This window comes from Fragaria vesca, linkage group LG2 (assembly GCF_000184155.1).
Source record: "Fragaria vesca subsp. vesca linkage group LG2, FraVesHawaii_1.0, whole genome shotgun sequence".
NCBI lineage: Eukaryota > Viridiplantae > Streptophyta > Magnoliopsida > Rosales > Rosaceae > Fragaria > Fragaria vesca.
The window spans coordinates 24,056,115-24,072,279 of NC_020492.1; the positions used below are offsets into that span (position 1 = coordinate 24,056,115).

Below are 16,165 nucleotides of genomic sequence, written 5' to 3' on the forward strand. Positions count from 1 at the left end.
AGGACAGTCCTCAAGGGTCCCTGCACTGAATTGTCTTGATTTCCATACTGTAGTGTAATCTGTATATGTAGTATTTTTGAATGGTTCAGTTCAGTGTATCATTCTCTATCTCCAACCAGAATAATGAAACAATGGCCGTATCCTTCAATTCTCTACTTAAACACCTTGTTTAATTTCATGTATTAGGTTCCCTAAATTCATTATTCATAACATGCATGTCTGCAACCAACTTATCTTTAAGCAAAGCATACAATGATTATATTTGTACATGGTTTATTTTGCTTGGCTTTCACTAATGTCTCTCTATTAGGGTTCTATTATTTCATTCAGATAATGCAAACATAGTTTTTGACTACTTGATCTCTTGGAAGCCTGGAGGGGATCAAACCCTTTCAGGCAAAATAGAAAGAACAGTTGGAGATTGACTTCAGCATAGTTTGCTTGTGAGTACAAGCTCTAAATCTCTATCAGCTTTTTGTTTATATTTATTTTTGGCCCTATTTATATATTGCTGGGATTGATTAATTAGAACGCAACAGATCGTTCTAAAGTAAAAGGAGGAAAATGAAAGAGATAGAGAACAAGAACATAGTTGGGCCACGGCACCTGGGCGACTCAGTCGAGTAGTATTGTTGAAGTCAGCATGAGATTTTCTTTCTGTTTTGTCTATGATAGATGATAAGTTTCAGCGCATATATGTGCTTCAGTCTTTTTCAGTCACATTCCAATGGAAAATGGGGAAGTTTCTTTAATGTGAGGGATGAGAAGTTTGTTAATTCTCACACGAAACAATGGATATCGAAGAAAAGTAGAAGTAAAAAAGATAAAATAAAATAAATATAAAAAAAAATCTCTTTGGTTAAATGAGTGTGTATGTACACAACTCTAGAAGAGAAGGATAGAGAGGGTGATGAAAATCTAACTGCTTGGTAGCCAAGACAGATTTATGGACTTATGGTGAAGTAATCCATTCTATCAAAGATTCTTGTTATAATTATCTCTCTCGCAATGTTGCGTTTCTTAAAAGTTGTTGTTAACAAATATGTCGAGTGTCAATATTGTATATCAAGCTTAGAGATCTTTCATGTACAATCATTTTGAGGCCAAAAAAGGATTCAAGAAGGAGATGCTTCTCTTTCTGATACTGGTTTCCGGAGGAGGATGCCATAAGAAATCTTGTTCGATCTTGTTGACTGAAGAACACTTCGCACTAGATGTACAATATTGGGAAGATAAGGAGACGTACTGATGACCTCTATATATGCAGAGGCCATAAGGATTTATTAAGACTTGAAAGGAGGACACAGAGTACACGTGCAAATGATGTAGAATGTCTTGGAGGGTTATAGTCACAAGGGAGCATACTTAGGTCACCTCCCACGCACCTCTGCTTCTTTGTGTCCCTCACCCTTCTCCATATATATAAATAACAGGATGAGGATTTCTGAATTAGAATGAGATACAGTTTTTGTAACCGTTTGAAATTTTCATGATAGCTAGAGTCAAATCAGACAATGCTTCGTTGTTTTATCTTAGATGGATGATTTTCAAGAACAAACGATTTTTCAATCGATGAATAAGTTATGATGACAAATGAAGATAACTTATGATCTATTTTAAAATAGACGATGAAATAAATAATAAAATGTATTAAGTTATGTGCATATGATACATGCTTATCGATACGACTATTGAACATTTCAACGGATCATCAAATCTTCTTTCTACTATAATGGATGTCCATACCAGATAAAATTTGCATAAGGGTTTTCAGGGTTTCCGGGAAACTTGGCTTAAAAGCTAATTACGTACTTAATCTGATAATTAAGCAAAGCAACAGTCTTTTTCACTAGCTAAACACCTTCTAAATCTAATCTCTGTTCCTTAAACTATGATTTAAGTATATTAAAAGCACAGTCATGAAAACAGAGTTTCATCAGCCCGAATGCTTTATAAAAGAAATGAAGCAACGGGGTTACTAATCAGAGACAAATTTAACATACACCCGTATTTTGTACGAGAACTTGTAAACTCGAGAATTTCAGGAGCGTGTTTAGTGCGACTTCGCTAAGCTAAACTACAACACACTAGCTAGACTAAGTTTCTCTGATCAACCCAGTAAACTATGATACGAACTTGTTCCATTTTACACAATAAACTACATGATATGCTATACATGAACGTTGTTTATATATAAATAATAATCCAAATAAATCGACAAGAAAAACGTTCATATTTCTGGAGAATCTTTGCATATATATATATATATACATGGATCTTCTCACCTGGACTGGAGCTTAATTATAAACCTGCGTTTGCATGTGCATGCCTTCATAGCTGAATCTAAACGTACACACAGAGAAGAAGAGAGAATTGAAGTAAATGTTGAGTTGGAATCGGACGGTGGCACGAAAATAACGGTGTCGGTTGCAGGTCTTTACAAACCAGCCGACAAGTCAGCTCCATCGGTCGGTTTGTCACGACCTCTTCTTCTTCGTCCCAACTCTCTCACTCAAACCGTCGTCGCTTCCGCCGACTGTCCCCGTCGCCCGGCAGGTGAAAGTCGTCTATCAAAACTGGGTTTGTTATGTTTCCCTTTCCCTAGCTATCCTTCTCGATATGTTGATATGTTCAAATCAGAACTTAATTAGCTAAAATAGACAAGATCGGAGGCTCCGATTCGGAGCTAAGGTTATGCATTGTGTGTTTCAAAACTCATTCAGACACGTTATAAGATTCCTGATCGATTTGGACGCGCCAGATTTAGGATAAGGGTTTTTATTACAAGTGAACTATTCTAATTTGTTTGCATCGCATGTTGAACAAAACTATATAAAAGCTAGTAGCAGCTTTAGAATTTTCTTTTCTTCCCGGCCTTCATGAACAAAAGAATATTTATTCAGGTCATGATCATAAAGAGTGAAGTTGATAAACAACTTTTGTTTGGAGAAAGGAAGTAAGAATGACATGTTTTTGTTGATGAATCTCACTGAATGAGAGATAATAGGAGATTACATGGAAAAAAATTTACTCATGTTTTTGTTTTTGTAAGTTTTACTCATGTTTTTCAGAGATAATCATTTTGTATACGAGTTAAGACTTACGTTCTCACGATAACTTAAAAGAGAATGATCCGTTTTTTGCCTGTTTGTTCCCAAGAGCAAGGAGAGGGATAAGTGACTCATACACCTTACACACAAGGTCACAATTGTAGGATGAAAAGTAGAAAAGATAAAACATTTCTCGTTTCAATGAAAATAAACCACTTTTAACATCATCATGCACAAATGAACTCAAAACATCCATATATAGTGTGAATTTTATTTAAAGATGAACATTTTAGAACCATAATGCCATACACATAGTATCTAAAAAATTGCCATACAGATGGTACGTTGGTACTCATTTATGTTACACCAGCACAATGTGGATGAGATTTCTCTAAACTTTTCATAAGATTTTGTGAATATCTAAAATATAAACTTTGAAAGTATCGTTTACGATTATTAACAATTTAAAAAGTTTGTCATATATTTAAATGTTACTTTCTATATGTGAGCAATTCGTTGTCGATCTCGTATCTCTTTTCTCTTGTCTACACGGCTACACCATAACTTCCTTAGCAAGACGGTAAGATACGTGACTCGTTCATGAACATACATTGCATCTGCGACATTTTTGGTCCCAAAAAAAGATTTGTTTTCTTCAAATTTTAAAAGCAAATTGAAATTAGATAGTATACAGTTATCTATCACATTATATTCGGGCGCGTTATTTTTTCCCGGGTCTAATTTTCTTTATATACACTGTAACTTCCGTCGCACACACGCAATAACAATTATCGTACATCGCATCTGCCATACTGTTAATTTTAGAAAGAAAGAAAAAAGACCGATTAGTCCACTTTGATCGATCGTATCTTCAAATTCTAGAAGAAAACTAAAGAAGATAAATACAAGAAGAAAAAAATGGAAAGTCCACAATATACGGTGAGGAATGGTCGGTAGTAGCAGTGGTGGTTTTACTACCGTGTCTGTACAATACTAGCTTGAAACACCGTAGATTCTCCTTCGTACAAAAATACGTAGATTCAAATATATGTAAGAGAGAGAGAGAGTGACCTCAGTGACCTGCCTGACCTGGATTTAAAATCCAATCGTATAAAACAGAGCCTCCTTCATCTCTCTCTTTCTCTGAGCCCAGCATTCATAAATTTTCCTCATTTCATATTCATACTTGCTCGCAGTTTCAAATTTCAAAAATCCACAAAATATTTCAGATTTTTTTTTATAAAGAAAACAGAAATACAGGGGAAAAGGAAAGCCCAGGCCTTTTGAATCCGAAAAGATCCGCCCTTTTTCGGGTTGGATCCTCCGATCCGCCTCCGCCGTCGTCACCGTCTCTCGCCGCGAGTCTCAGATCCTTCAAGGCATGGACTTCTGATTGGAAAAGTGCGCTTATCGAGGTGAGTAGAGAGTGAGGGGAACTGGTTTGTAGTGCCACTTGGATTTGGTGTTTGAGAAAAATGTGATGAAATTGTTGAATCTTGTGGTTTGGTAGTGCTTTCGGCTTGAAATGAGGGTTAGATTTTCGATTTTGAGTGTTGGATTAGTGAAGAACGGATCGGTTAGTGTTATTAGGGATTGTTTGATGCATGTTTAGGTTAGATCAATGTGAAATGAGAGGTTTTTCGGACTGGAAAATGTGGTTTTTGTTTTCTGATTGATGTGGATTTTGTTGTCTTTTTCGGTTTTCGATTTTGAATCTTGGTGTATTTCTGTGAAGAAAAAAAAATTGGATATTCGTTTTGATTCTGTTGCTTTCTGATGGATTTTGATTTAAGTTATCTCGGAATTCCGTGCTAGTTTGATTCTGTGCTGAGAGGGTTTATGTTGCCGGCAAGTAAAGCTAAATTAATTGCAAATTTAATTCCATGTTTCGTTCAAGTCTTCTTTGTAACTCTTTCGTTTATGGTTGACAGTTTCGTATAGATTTTTCTTTATGTTTTATCTTTTTCTGTTGCTTATACTTTTGCTATTTATTATCTTTGTTTGTAGTTTCCTGTGTGTCATGGATTCGGACAATTCGGAAGCCGCCTATGGGCTTCAGGTCGCGCTTGAAAATGGTGATCATGGGCAACTTAATGTTGGTCCAGACGCAATTAATGGGAGTGCCAGTGAAACTGCTCTTACTGAGTCTGCTGCACTAAATGGGAAAATGGAAAATGTGGTGAACTCGGATGATGGTGTCTCTAACAACTCGTCTGCTGGAGAAGTGAAAGAGGAATCCAGAGTCAACTCGAGCAATGGTTTGAAAATTGCTAAGGTAGGAAGTGTTGGATTTTGGCTCGTGTGCTTTAGACGTTTAGTAATTATAGAAAAATATGCCTGATTGCAATTCCACCTGTGCTCCTGGGTTGCAGGAAAGGGGACCAAAAGTTTCTGTTCAGTCAAAGCAATTCAAAGTGCAGAAGGGTCAAGGTAAGAGTAAGATTGAGAAGCCACCTAGTCCCAAGATCGCCTTGCCAACTTCAATGAAGAAAAGCAAAGATGGAAATGATGCAGAGGCAACAGCTACTGTTTCCAATGATTTAGCTGCTCCAATTTCACGGGCCAAGCAGCCTAACAAGAGTAGATCATCGAATGGCCCGCAGGTTCAGTTATCCGATGTAAGTATCAACAGTAATATTTGGTTTTTATTCTTTTGTAGTTTATGCTATCTTGGTACCACCACTACTTTGTTCAGTTTTGATAACTTTGTAGTTTCAGATCATTTTATCTAACTATATATTATTCAGCAGCAACCTAAACAATCTGAGGCACCATCAACTGAAGGCCTTGTGTGAGTAGTGCTTGTGCTTATGGTTTATTTTCTTCTGCTTCCTTATGCCTTTATGGTTTTATATCTCTTAAGGTTCATTTTCCTGTCTTCATAGTTCTTGGTGGCCACCTCGAGTGGAGGTTTCTATCTGGTGGTAACTATATTGAATTGTCCAATAAGCTAATTGTTCAATGTGATTTTCCTTCTACAGGGAGAAGACAGATCTGAAGCCACTAATCAAAGGCTCTTATAAGGCTGATGGAGACTCACAATCTTCTTTGTATCCTTATCAATCTGAGAACATTTGTAATCGTTGTACTCTGCTGGTCTTTCTATATCATTTTGTCTATGGGGTCACAATGTTATTTAATGACGTTTCCTTAACCACATCTTAGAAGTCCCACAGAAGGAGATAAACCGCCTAGGGTGGGTACGTTGCCGAACTATGGTTTCAGCTTTAGGTGTGATGAAAGAGCTGAGAAAAGAAGAGAGGTTGGTTTTGTGTCTTTCTGTTCTCTTATATAGTGCTCTCCAGCATAATTTTTGTTAAAAACGTTTCATACATCACGATTTAATGCTTACGATTATACTGCCCACAGTTCTACACCAAACTTGAGGAAAAGATACATGCAAAGGAGATGGAGAAGAATAATTTGCAAGCCAAGTCTAAGGTAATAATCAATCCAAGGTCATTTACCCTGTGTGGGCAACCTGCTTTTATTCTGAAAGTTTTCCGTTCTGTTGCAGGAAACTCTAGAAGCTGAGATCAAGATGCTCAGGAAGAAGCTGACTTTTAAAGCAACTCCAATGCCAAGCTTTTATCAGGAGCCTCCACCTCCTAAGGTGGAGCTAAAGAAGGTATATCTCTTTCTCTTGGAAGTAAGTGCATAAGGCATTTTCCTGTATGATTCCCAGCCTCTGGTAAACTTGGTTTGGTGGCAATAATTTCAAACATTAAATGTGCATTCAGATAACTGATTGGAATATGCACAAACTACTTGAGAAACCTCTGTATGGTATTTAGTTCGTGAATTCACAATGCTAGTGTATTCTTAGGGTTTAGTTTTTGAATTTATAAAGTGTATTCTAAGGGTTTAGTTTGTGAATTTATAATGCTCGTGTATATTTAGGTTTTGCTCTCTAATCATTAGCTAATACTTGTCCATTGTTACTGCAGTAACCGTGTCCTTGTTTGGGCTAGTGTTATTTTCATACATCATAGTCGTTATGTCCACTGAAACACTCATTGTTGTTATATATGAGTTCGAAAGCATTTCACTGTTGACAATTTTTCTTATCAGCTAATTTGGTGGTCCTATGACATGTTGCCCATTCTTCGTAACGAACTATAAGAAGTATTTTTCTTTTGCTCAGCAACTATAAGAAGTGTATACCTAGCTATTAAAATTAGGTCTTTGTTGAACTGATTGATATATGCAAGGGGCATATTTAGATTTTCTAAGTCATATTTATATTCGTGCGTTTAGATAATGTGCTACTAAAGCCTTTTGTTCGTGCATTTTAGATAATGTCATCATGATAGTACCGTGGCTGGTATTCAGCAGCATTAACCCTTCAGTTATTTTTGCCTGTATTTTCATAGATATGAGATTTTTGGCAAATCCTAATATAGCTTTTATGTCATATTGCAATGGGCGCAGTTACCAACAACAAGAGCCAAGTCTCCCAAGCTCGGCCGCAAGAAGAGCTTACCTGCAGCAGATTCTGAAGGAAACAGTACAACCAAGAGTCAATCTGGCAGGCTTAGTCTGGGTGAGAAAGTTCCTCAAAATTCTGCCAAAGGACCTTCTCCTGTGCTTCCAAAGAAGCCTCAAAGAAAGTCTCTTCCTAGATTGCCATCTGAGACCACTACTTTATCTGGTGTGAAGAATGTGAGAAAAGTTACTTCCAAGGCAATAAAGGAGGAAAAGAACAACTTGATCAATGCAATGAATGAAGAGGCTGCCACCTTGCCCAGTGCAGCAAGTGGAGCTGGACCTCACATCCAAGAGCAGGAGGTGGTTCCCAGAGCTGAGATAACTGAACCCTACACTGAAGAGCCAGAAACGGTTCCAAGGGCTGTGATAAGCGAGGAGCAGAGCCATTCAGATGATGACACAGTTAATGAAGAGGAACATCATCCCACCTTGGTTCAAGAGCCTATATCGCTGGCGAATTGAGCGAAAAGTATGGACATAGGTGGATGCTGGATGAGAAAGCTCAAAAGACTCCATTTATGAAAATAAGAAAGGTATTTAGACCCGAATCATTAGACGAAGAAGGCATGAAGAATTTTGGATTATGGTTTGTCTGTCTTGTCTGTTGTCAGCAGCATGGTTGTTTTGTGTGCTTGCTTTCAGAGGTTGCTGGTCTTTGTCACTGGGATGCTACATTCCAGTTTGCAGCACTGTATGTAACTATTTTTCAGGTTGTTTTCTAATTTATATGTTTAAGCATGCATTAGTTGCCAGATAATTAGAAGTATTTGGAAAATTTTGAAAACCTCCTCTAGATAGTTCGTGCTTGGAAGTATATCATGTTTAAGCTCTTCTGTTGTTGAACAATTGGGAATTGTGAATCAATCAAGGCTGATTTTGTGCTGTACATCATGTTTAAGCTTTCCGTACCTTGAATTGTTGCTTTTCTACGTTGATGTTCTGTGCATTTGAAGCTCAAAAGAAATATGTGAAAAGTGAAAACTGTGGTTCGTTCTATTTTTAGTTTTCTTTCTGGGTCCCTATGTGATGCAAAATGAAGAGCTTGAAGGTAGTAGTGATCATCTCCGAAACCGTGTCGTGACTTGCTGGTATTTGCTAACCGCTAACCTCATTGTCGTAGTCATTTTCGAGTAAGGCCAATCCAAACGACCCCTTTCTACTGCTGCTTTCTTCAACCACAACCAGTCATATCAGACTATCAGTGATATAGACAAAAAGACCATCCTTGCCTTGTGTTGATGAGGATGATGGAAATGGGTTGGGTCATTATCTGGTAATTGATTCAAGTTTGATTATCAGACCTTGCTTTAAACTTTTGTTGGTGAATTCTTGACAATCAAGTTAATTGCAGAGATTAAACAGAGCCCTGAATTTCTCGACAGATAAATCGTCAGCAGTTTTCCAATTTAATTCAAATGAAAGCTCGTAGGACCCCAGATATTCGAACAAATCCAAGGTATTCATAAGACACCTTCTCAAAAATAAAAAATAAATAAATAAATTATTGTAGAAGTAAGCAGAATAATGAACGAGTTTCTCCTTTTCGGGGTGAGGACAAGTAGTTTGAAGCTAGAGTTATTTGCTTGTAGTTGCAATCCTTGTTGGGTGCTGTGATTGCTTTATAATTATAGTTTATTGAACGAAATTTCGTTTAGTAAAAAAAAAAAGTAAGCAGAATAATGAATATGTCTCCTTCTCCTTCTGTCCTTCATTTTCTTGATTGTTGGTCAAGTAAACATGGAAGCCAAGCAAATAAAACTGGAACCCCTGTAATGGAGAGGATAACACCCACCCTCTAAATCATAAAAGGGCAAGCAAATTAATCATTAGCTTCAAGATTCATGAACTAGTCCTGCTTTTGATAACAAAGCCAAATATACGCAACTAGATCAAGAGCGCCATCATCAAGATAGACAATCTTGTTGAAAGTGATTATCAAGTAAACTATGAGAAGGCATCCATTAGCTAAAATCAAGTAAAGTTGGTCATGGGCCATGCACGAAAGTGAACTTCCTATCTGCTTAGTTGACTAACAATCGTGGTGAAATCCATGGCCATCATGTATTGAAATGTCCAAAGCATTTGCAAATGCCAACGAAGTTTCTTTCAGATGCACAAAACACATTCATGAATCACAAGGAAGCTTCACAATTAGGTGTGGACTGAGGTTGGCGCATAAGAAGAACAGCTGCCAAACTATCAAAGAATTGCTTACAACCAAAGCAAACAATCAATAATCACAAAACAACAAGAACAATAGAGAGCATTTAGAAAAGGAAGATCGACATCATAAAGCACAACTGAGAATTTTATTTATTATAATAGAAAGCATACAACAAAGAGGGGAGATACAGAGTTCATTACATAAGAAGTTGCAGAGTACAGTCCAAAACAATGAAGCCTGAAAAACAGGGGTTTGGTAAAAAAACAATCCTCCCGGAAAGGAAAAGGATCGTCAAGGCAGACATACTGCTGCCAAGGCCAAAACCCCCAAAAACAAGGCTTCACAAACTTGGACCACGAAAAGCAACTGTTTAGAAGACTCTGGATGACTACTGAACTCTGATCCACCCTCTGAGGTAAACAAAGACCCAACCATCACGTCCGGAATGCAAGTTTAAGAAAAAACGTGACCGACTTGGTAAAATGACAAATGACAGACTTAGAACTAGATATAGGAAGCCTAAAAGTGCTTGGTCTGAGCATTAGACAACAACCAAGCAAAAAGATGGGCTCCTCCTACACCTAGCACTACAAAACCAGGACTACTGGAAACGGTAAAGATAGCCTAGATCAAGAGCCCGGTAGCAGTACGCTCAGGGATATAAATGACAAGGGAAGGGACAGCCCCTTTGCCAATAGCCAAAACTCTGGGAACAGATCTCCGATGATAGGAAACCTGCAAAAAAGGAGTATATGGCCATTCTCCCTGGAAAAAGGCAACCAGGACACTCTAAAGACCCATATAGCTGATGGACCCAAAAACTACGCAAGCTGCAGATACTTGAAAAGCTGACTAAATTCTGGCAGGCAAATCTTGAGTCTAGGAAAGGATATCACAACGCCATAGCTGCTCCACAAGACGGTCAACAGTGCTGCTGCTGATGGCATTACATTGCTGAAGATTCAAACCTAGAAGTGTCTCGCCCATTTTTACCAAGGCAGGCAAACTCTTGTCTGATACACAAGAGCAGCCTGACACAGAGAGGATCTGAAGATTTAGCTGGCCTGCAAGGGCCAGAGATGCAATTCCAAAATCAGTGATTGCACACCTTGAGATATCAAGATCACTAAGCAATGGGCAGTTCTCTCCAATTGCTACCAAGCCTGAATCGCTGATCATTCTACAGCCTTCAAGATTCACCTTTTCCAAAGTCCAACCATGAAGCTCAGCCATTACAGACACCGCTTTGTCAGTCAGATTCACACAACCACTAAGATTAACCTTTACCAGGCCAGCCTCAGTGCTCTTAAGCAGTTTGAGAAATCCAGCATCGGTAATTCCTTCAAGCCCACTGAAGTCGACATGCTGCAGTTGAGGGCAGAGTTGACCCAACACCGCCATCCCGGAATTTCCAAACCCAGGGCAGTTACGGATGGACAGTGAGCGAAGAGATTCGCATGGAGACACGACAGGCAATCCCAAGTTCAGGTCTTTAAGTCCCAGGCAGTAAACAAAAGCTAGAGCCTTCAACTTAGCACCACTGTTTGAAAGAGCACCAAAAAATCCATATTGGGTGATCCTGTGGCACTCCTCCAAATGAAGGCTCTCAAGAGATCCAGCTGCTTTGCAGAAAGATACCAGCCCACTGTCAGATAGGTATAGACACTTGCGCAGGCAGAACTGTTTCAAATTTGGGCAACCTTTTGCTACTGCTTCAAGTCCAGTGTCTGTTGCACCTTGACAGGATGTAACAGCAAGGGACTTCAACTTCTGCAGCCCATGACCGTTGCCCATGACCCAGAATCCCCTCTCGCACACATTGGGGAGATTGGTGAGGACAAGATCGGTAACAGCCTTGCCATAGCATCCAATAACAGCAAGACACACATCAGTTATGGTCAATGCCTGAAGCTTCACCTTTTCCAGGACATCAGAGGCAGAAGATACCAAACTGGCAATTCCCTGATCCCCAACAAGAGGGCAATTTTTGATTGAAACAGATTTCAGCTTGGGGCAGCACTTTCCAATAGCTTGGAGACCTTCATTCCCAATGTTAGAACAAGACTCAAGTGCCAAGTCGGTCAAATTGGGACAGCTCCTTGCAATAGCAGCCAAACCCTTATCAGATATTGCAGGACACTGGGAGAGGTCAAGCTTCTCTAAAAGATGACACCTTTTTGCAATCTCGCACAAGCCTTCATCCCCGACTGAGGACACGTTCCACATAGATAGAACCCTTAGTGAAGGACAGCCATGGGAAATCGCCTTGAGGCCAAGGTTTGTCACGGGACGGGCAGAATTGCTTCCACGGATCATAAGCTTGCCCAGTCCTCCTCGACTGGCAGTTCCAACGGCGATGGCAGCAAGTCTAACATCTGTTGCCTTCTTGCCTTCCAAGCTCCTGGAAAGATATCCACAACTCTCAATCTCCTGGTCTTCAGTAGTCTCATCCTGAGACTTTACAGATAGGTTCGTGTTCTTGTTACAGAACTCATCCCTGTGGATATTGCTCAAAAGAGAAAGCCACTTCTTGGAAACGCAGGCACATGCACTCCTCTCCTCACCTCCAGGTAAGCGTTTAAAGATCTCAAAGAGACATTCTTCCGGTAGAACATCGATAGACACCTGCTTGTTCTGCTCAAAACTCTCTTGATTGAAAACAAATGGAGCACTGTTGCGAGACCTCTTGCTCGGAGGATAGTAGAGATCCACACGCCGACCAAGAGACAAAAAGCGGCCTGCTTCTTTGGGATTTTCATATATTGAGCCCCCCGGGCAAAAATCATCACTACCTGTTAGCCAAAAGCACAGAAACTCAATCAGCCTCAATAAACCAGATCATAAGTTGAAACAAACTAAACTAATATAGATCCAACCCGACATATATCTGTGAAAAGTGAAAAAACACTACATGAATTCAACAAAATACAAACGAAACTAGATATCAATCAAGATCTAAGATCTAAACTGATTATCTCTTTTCCATGGCTATATTAATGGATGACTGATCACAAACAACCCATGTTACGATATCAGATCCACGGCCAGCTAATTTATCACCATCCAAACCAAAGAATGCATTAACTTGATTTAAAAAATGAAAAAGCCTACCCTAAGAACCACAGGTCTCATCCGATCTCCAAGTATCTAAAACTATTTTACCTAAGCAGGTATGTATAATTCCTATAAATTTTACATCAACCATCAAAATATTTTAACAGATACACTAAACTAAACATGCATCAAAATAATTCACAAAAACCAACAACTCAGCTAATCAATCTAGCAACATCATCTCAAAATCAAAACTTGATGTAATGATCTACAACAAACACCAGCTCAACATCCCACATATCACAAATTCAATATGTAACGCTCCAAAAACACGAAATTTAAAGCATACAACAGAAAAAGCTCGAGACTTTACCAGCGAATCCGAAGAGCTTAGACATGGGTACACCTCAAACAACCTCGGGAGGCAAAAAAGGCAAGGCTTTACTCCGAACAAGATCGACCCAGAAACGATTGCAACGACGACGACGACGATGAATAAAGCAAAGAGGCAGATATGCATGAAACGGATTGGAGCTACAAGAACATGGGAACCCTATGAAATAGGGCAAAAAGAACAAAGGGAAAACTGAGAGAGGAAGAAGAAGAAGAAGAAGGCGAGAGGAGAGAAATGAAAGGCGAGAGATGGGTTGTGTGAGAGTTTTATTGTCAATGGGTGTTTCGGTATGCGACAATACACGCAAGGATAGCCCTCAGGTGCAATGCATTTAGGCTACCTAGTGGGTTCTTTGTTATATTCCTTCTCCCCAATACCCACCACTCAATTTTTTTCTTTGGTTTTGGGTTTTCGTTTTTGGTATTTGCTTCACTGGTAAGGCTTGTTTGGATGATGCCTAGGTCTGCCTCCTCCCTAACTAGGTTAACGGTGGGAAATTGTAAAACCAACCCTTGTTTTCTCTCTTGTTTGCTGGTTAAGACCTTTGAGAACTCTTTTTGTTTGTGTTGTTTGGTTTTCTCTCTTTCGATAAATCTCGCTCGGGTTTTGATTGGGATGCACTCGCTCTGTTGTGCTTGATAATCGGTTATGAACTGCGGTTTTATAGCGACCAGCGAGAGTGCTGAAATGGTAAGACGTTTGGTGTATCCAGCGTCATTTAAGAGGATATGCGGTGAGGCTGAACAGTGCGTGAATCTAGGTTATACGGTCGAGATTGAATATTCGATGAACAAAATTGGGTGCTGAGATGGTAAGGCGTTTGGTGTATCCAGCGTCATTTAAGAGGGTGTGCGATGAGGCTGAACAATGCGTGAATCTAGGTTGTGCGGTCGAGATTGAATATCCGACGAACAAAATTGGGTGCTAAGATGGTAAGGCGTTTGGTGTATCTAGCGCCATTTAAGAGGGTGTTTGGTGAGTATGAACAATGCGTGAATTAATTTTTGCGGTCGAAATTGAATTTGATAAACTAATTGAATGCGAATTTGATGTGTGGATCCAGGTTTACGGTTTAGATGGAATGTTTGACGAACAAAATTAGGAGTAAATTTGATGTATAAAGTAAATGTTTCTAACAATATCAATAGGTGGTTTAGTGTTACTGTACAATGCATGTATCTAATTATCTATATCAACGATTTAGATGAAATGTTTAACTAACAAATTTGATAATGAATATGATGTATAAAGTAAATGTGTTTAGCGACATCAATAGGCTGTTTGGTGACACCAAACAATGCATGTATCCAGGTTTACGATTCAGATAGAATGTGTGACAAGCAAAATTAATAGTGAATATGGTGTATAAAGTAAATGTGTCTTAAGGGTTATCATTTAGGTCATGGGCGCCTGCGCGCACAACCTACTGTGCACAAGTCCAGCCCGACCCGACCTGCCAAAATCCTCATCTCGGTCTGCTCATTGGGCATGAGGCGGGCTAGGATAAATGGTTCAAAGTCCTGGCACGGTCCGCAACTTGGCACATTGAAAACCGCCAGATTGCTTATTCGATTTTAATATTAATAATTTTTATTTAGTTATTAGTTGAATATGTGAAATAATTAGTGTAATAGACCATAATTTTCTTAGTGTACTCTGAGTCGATTTAGAGTTTAGCTGGGGTGTACGTTAAATCGTGGTCTTCTTTGCAGCATACTAATGAGCGCTCCAGTATAGCTAGGCCTTGTTTCATTTGTGATGGTTTTGAAAACTATCATTTGTAAACATCAATTCGCAACACACTATCGTGGAATTCTCACAATAATTGTCTATATGTTAACGAAAGTTCATGGAGAATTGTAGGTGAGAGTTAAGACTATTTTTTGTTATGTTTTACACTTATCGGTAATTGCATCTTAAAAATAGAAAAATAGATGTTAAATATTGCTTGGAGCTAAATTTTTGAATAAATATTGTTTAAATGACATGTTATGTTTTGCTAAATAGAATATAAATTTTGAGAAATGATGACCACAAGCAGATTCAAGTGATTCAACCGATATATTATGGCTCTTTGTATGGTAGCATGGAAGCAATGAACCTAAATCTGTTGTATGATCATTGCAAATTGGACTGAAAAGGACATGCATGTTTCGTTTACCGGCTCTACGCATCGAACTGAACAATTGATGATTCAAATGCTCATCGATCATATATGTCCCTTCACAGGTGTTTATCGCCATCTTTTAAACTCTCTAACTTCAGCACCAAGTTGAGCTATTTCCAAATTCATATGATCGACTGGTGGAAGATTTCCAGCTGTAGTACGTAGTTGCATTTGGAATCCATGCCCTATTATTGAATTGATGACAGAGCTATCGATCCGCAGCCACAAGGGGACTACTATACTAGCTGGGTGTGTGTCTGGTTTCATATATGATCGACGTCGATCAATAATAAGCATTGCGGAGCCAGCCACGACTTCATTGGCCTTTCGGGGCCAGTACGTATAATTAACCTACCCACTGCTTTATGAATCCGCCACTCTCTTCCATTCTTATTAGGGTTTCAATCAGGGTTCATATGACAATGACAGCACCACCCGCACGGTCGACAGTTAATATTAATAGGGTTTTTTAGTCAAATTGTTACCCTAGCTTTCATCTCGACGTCAATTTGCTATTTTAGGTATTATTTATACCGATTTGTTACCTTAAGTTTTAAAATTAGCCAATTTGCTACCTTTTTGTCATTTTAATTTATTCATTTCTTCATCCAAATATGAAATAATTATGAAATTCGAAGCTTAAAGTTGGTCAATATTGAAATTTCGATAAGTAAATTGGTTAATCTTGAAACTCTAAAGTAGCAAATTTGATGGAAGGGTAGCAAATTGACTTCTTTAGAAAAGCTAGGGTAGCAAATTGATTGAAATGAAAGCTAGGATAACAAATTGACACTAATGTGAAAGTTAAGGTAACAAATTGACAATTATGCCTATTACCAGTTTGCTTG

The 16,165-nt window shown here is 38.8% G+C and overlaps 2 protein-coding genes across 2 annotated transcripts; one reads left to right on the plus strand and one right to left on the minus strand.

Moving 5' to 3' along the window:
- The first annotated feature begins 4,132 nt into the window (after window positions 1–4,132).
- On the plus strand, window positions 4,133–8,425 carry LOC101310775. Its single transcript, XM_004291408.1, has 9 exons — window positions 4,133–4,465; window positions 5,058–5,325; window positions 5,423–5,668; window positions 5,798–5,841; window positions 6,032–6,100; window positions 6,216–6,312; window positions 6,420–6,491; window positions 6,568–6,678; window positions 7,482–8,425. The coding sequence occupies exons 2-9, from the start codon at window positions 5,071–5,073 to the stop codon at window positions 7,998–8,000; spliced, it is 1,413 nt and encodes a 470-aa protein (XP_004291456.1). The 5' UTR covers window positions 4,133–4,465; window positions 5,058–5,070; the 3' UTR covers window positions 8,001–8,425.
- Window positions 8,426–9,826: 1,401 nt separating this feature from the next.
- LOC101311068 (EIN3-binding F-box protein 1-like) lies at window positions 9,827–13,362 on the minus strand. Its single transcript, XM_004291409.1, has 2 exons — window positions 13,130–13,362; window positions 9,827–12,494 (listed from the first exon to the last, which is right to left on the minus strand). Exons 1-2 carry the CDS (start codon window positions 13,152–13,154, stop codon window positions 10,582–10,584), a joined length of 1,938 nt encoding a protein of 645 aa, XP_004291457.1. The 5' UTR covers window positions 13,155–13,362; the 3' UTR covers window positions 9,827–10,581.
- Window positions 13,363–16,165: the final 2,803 nt, after the last annotated feature.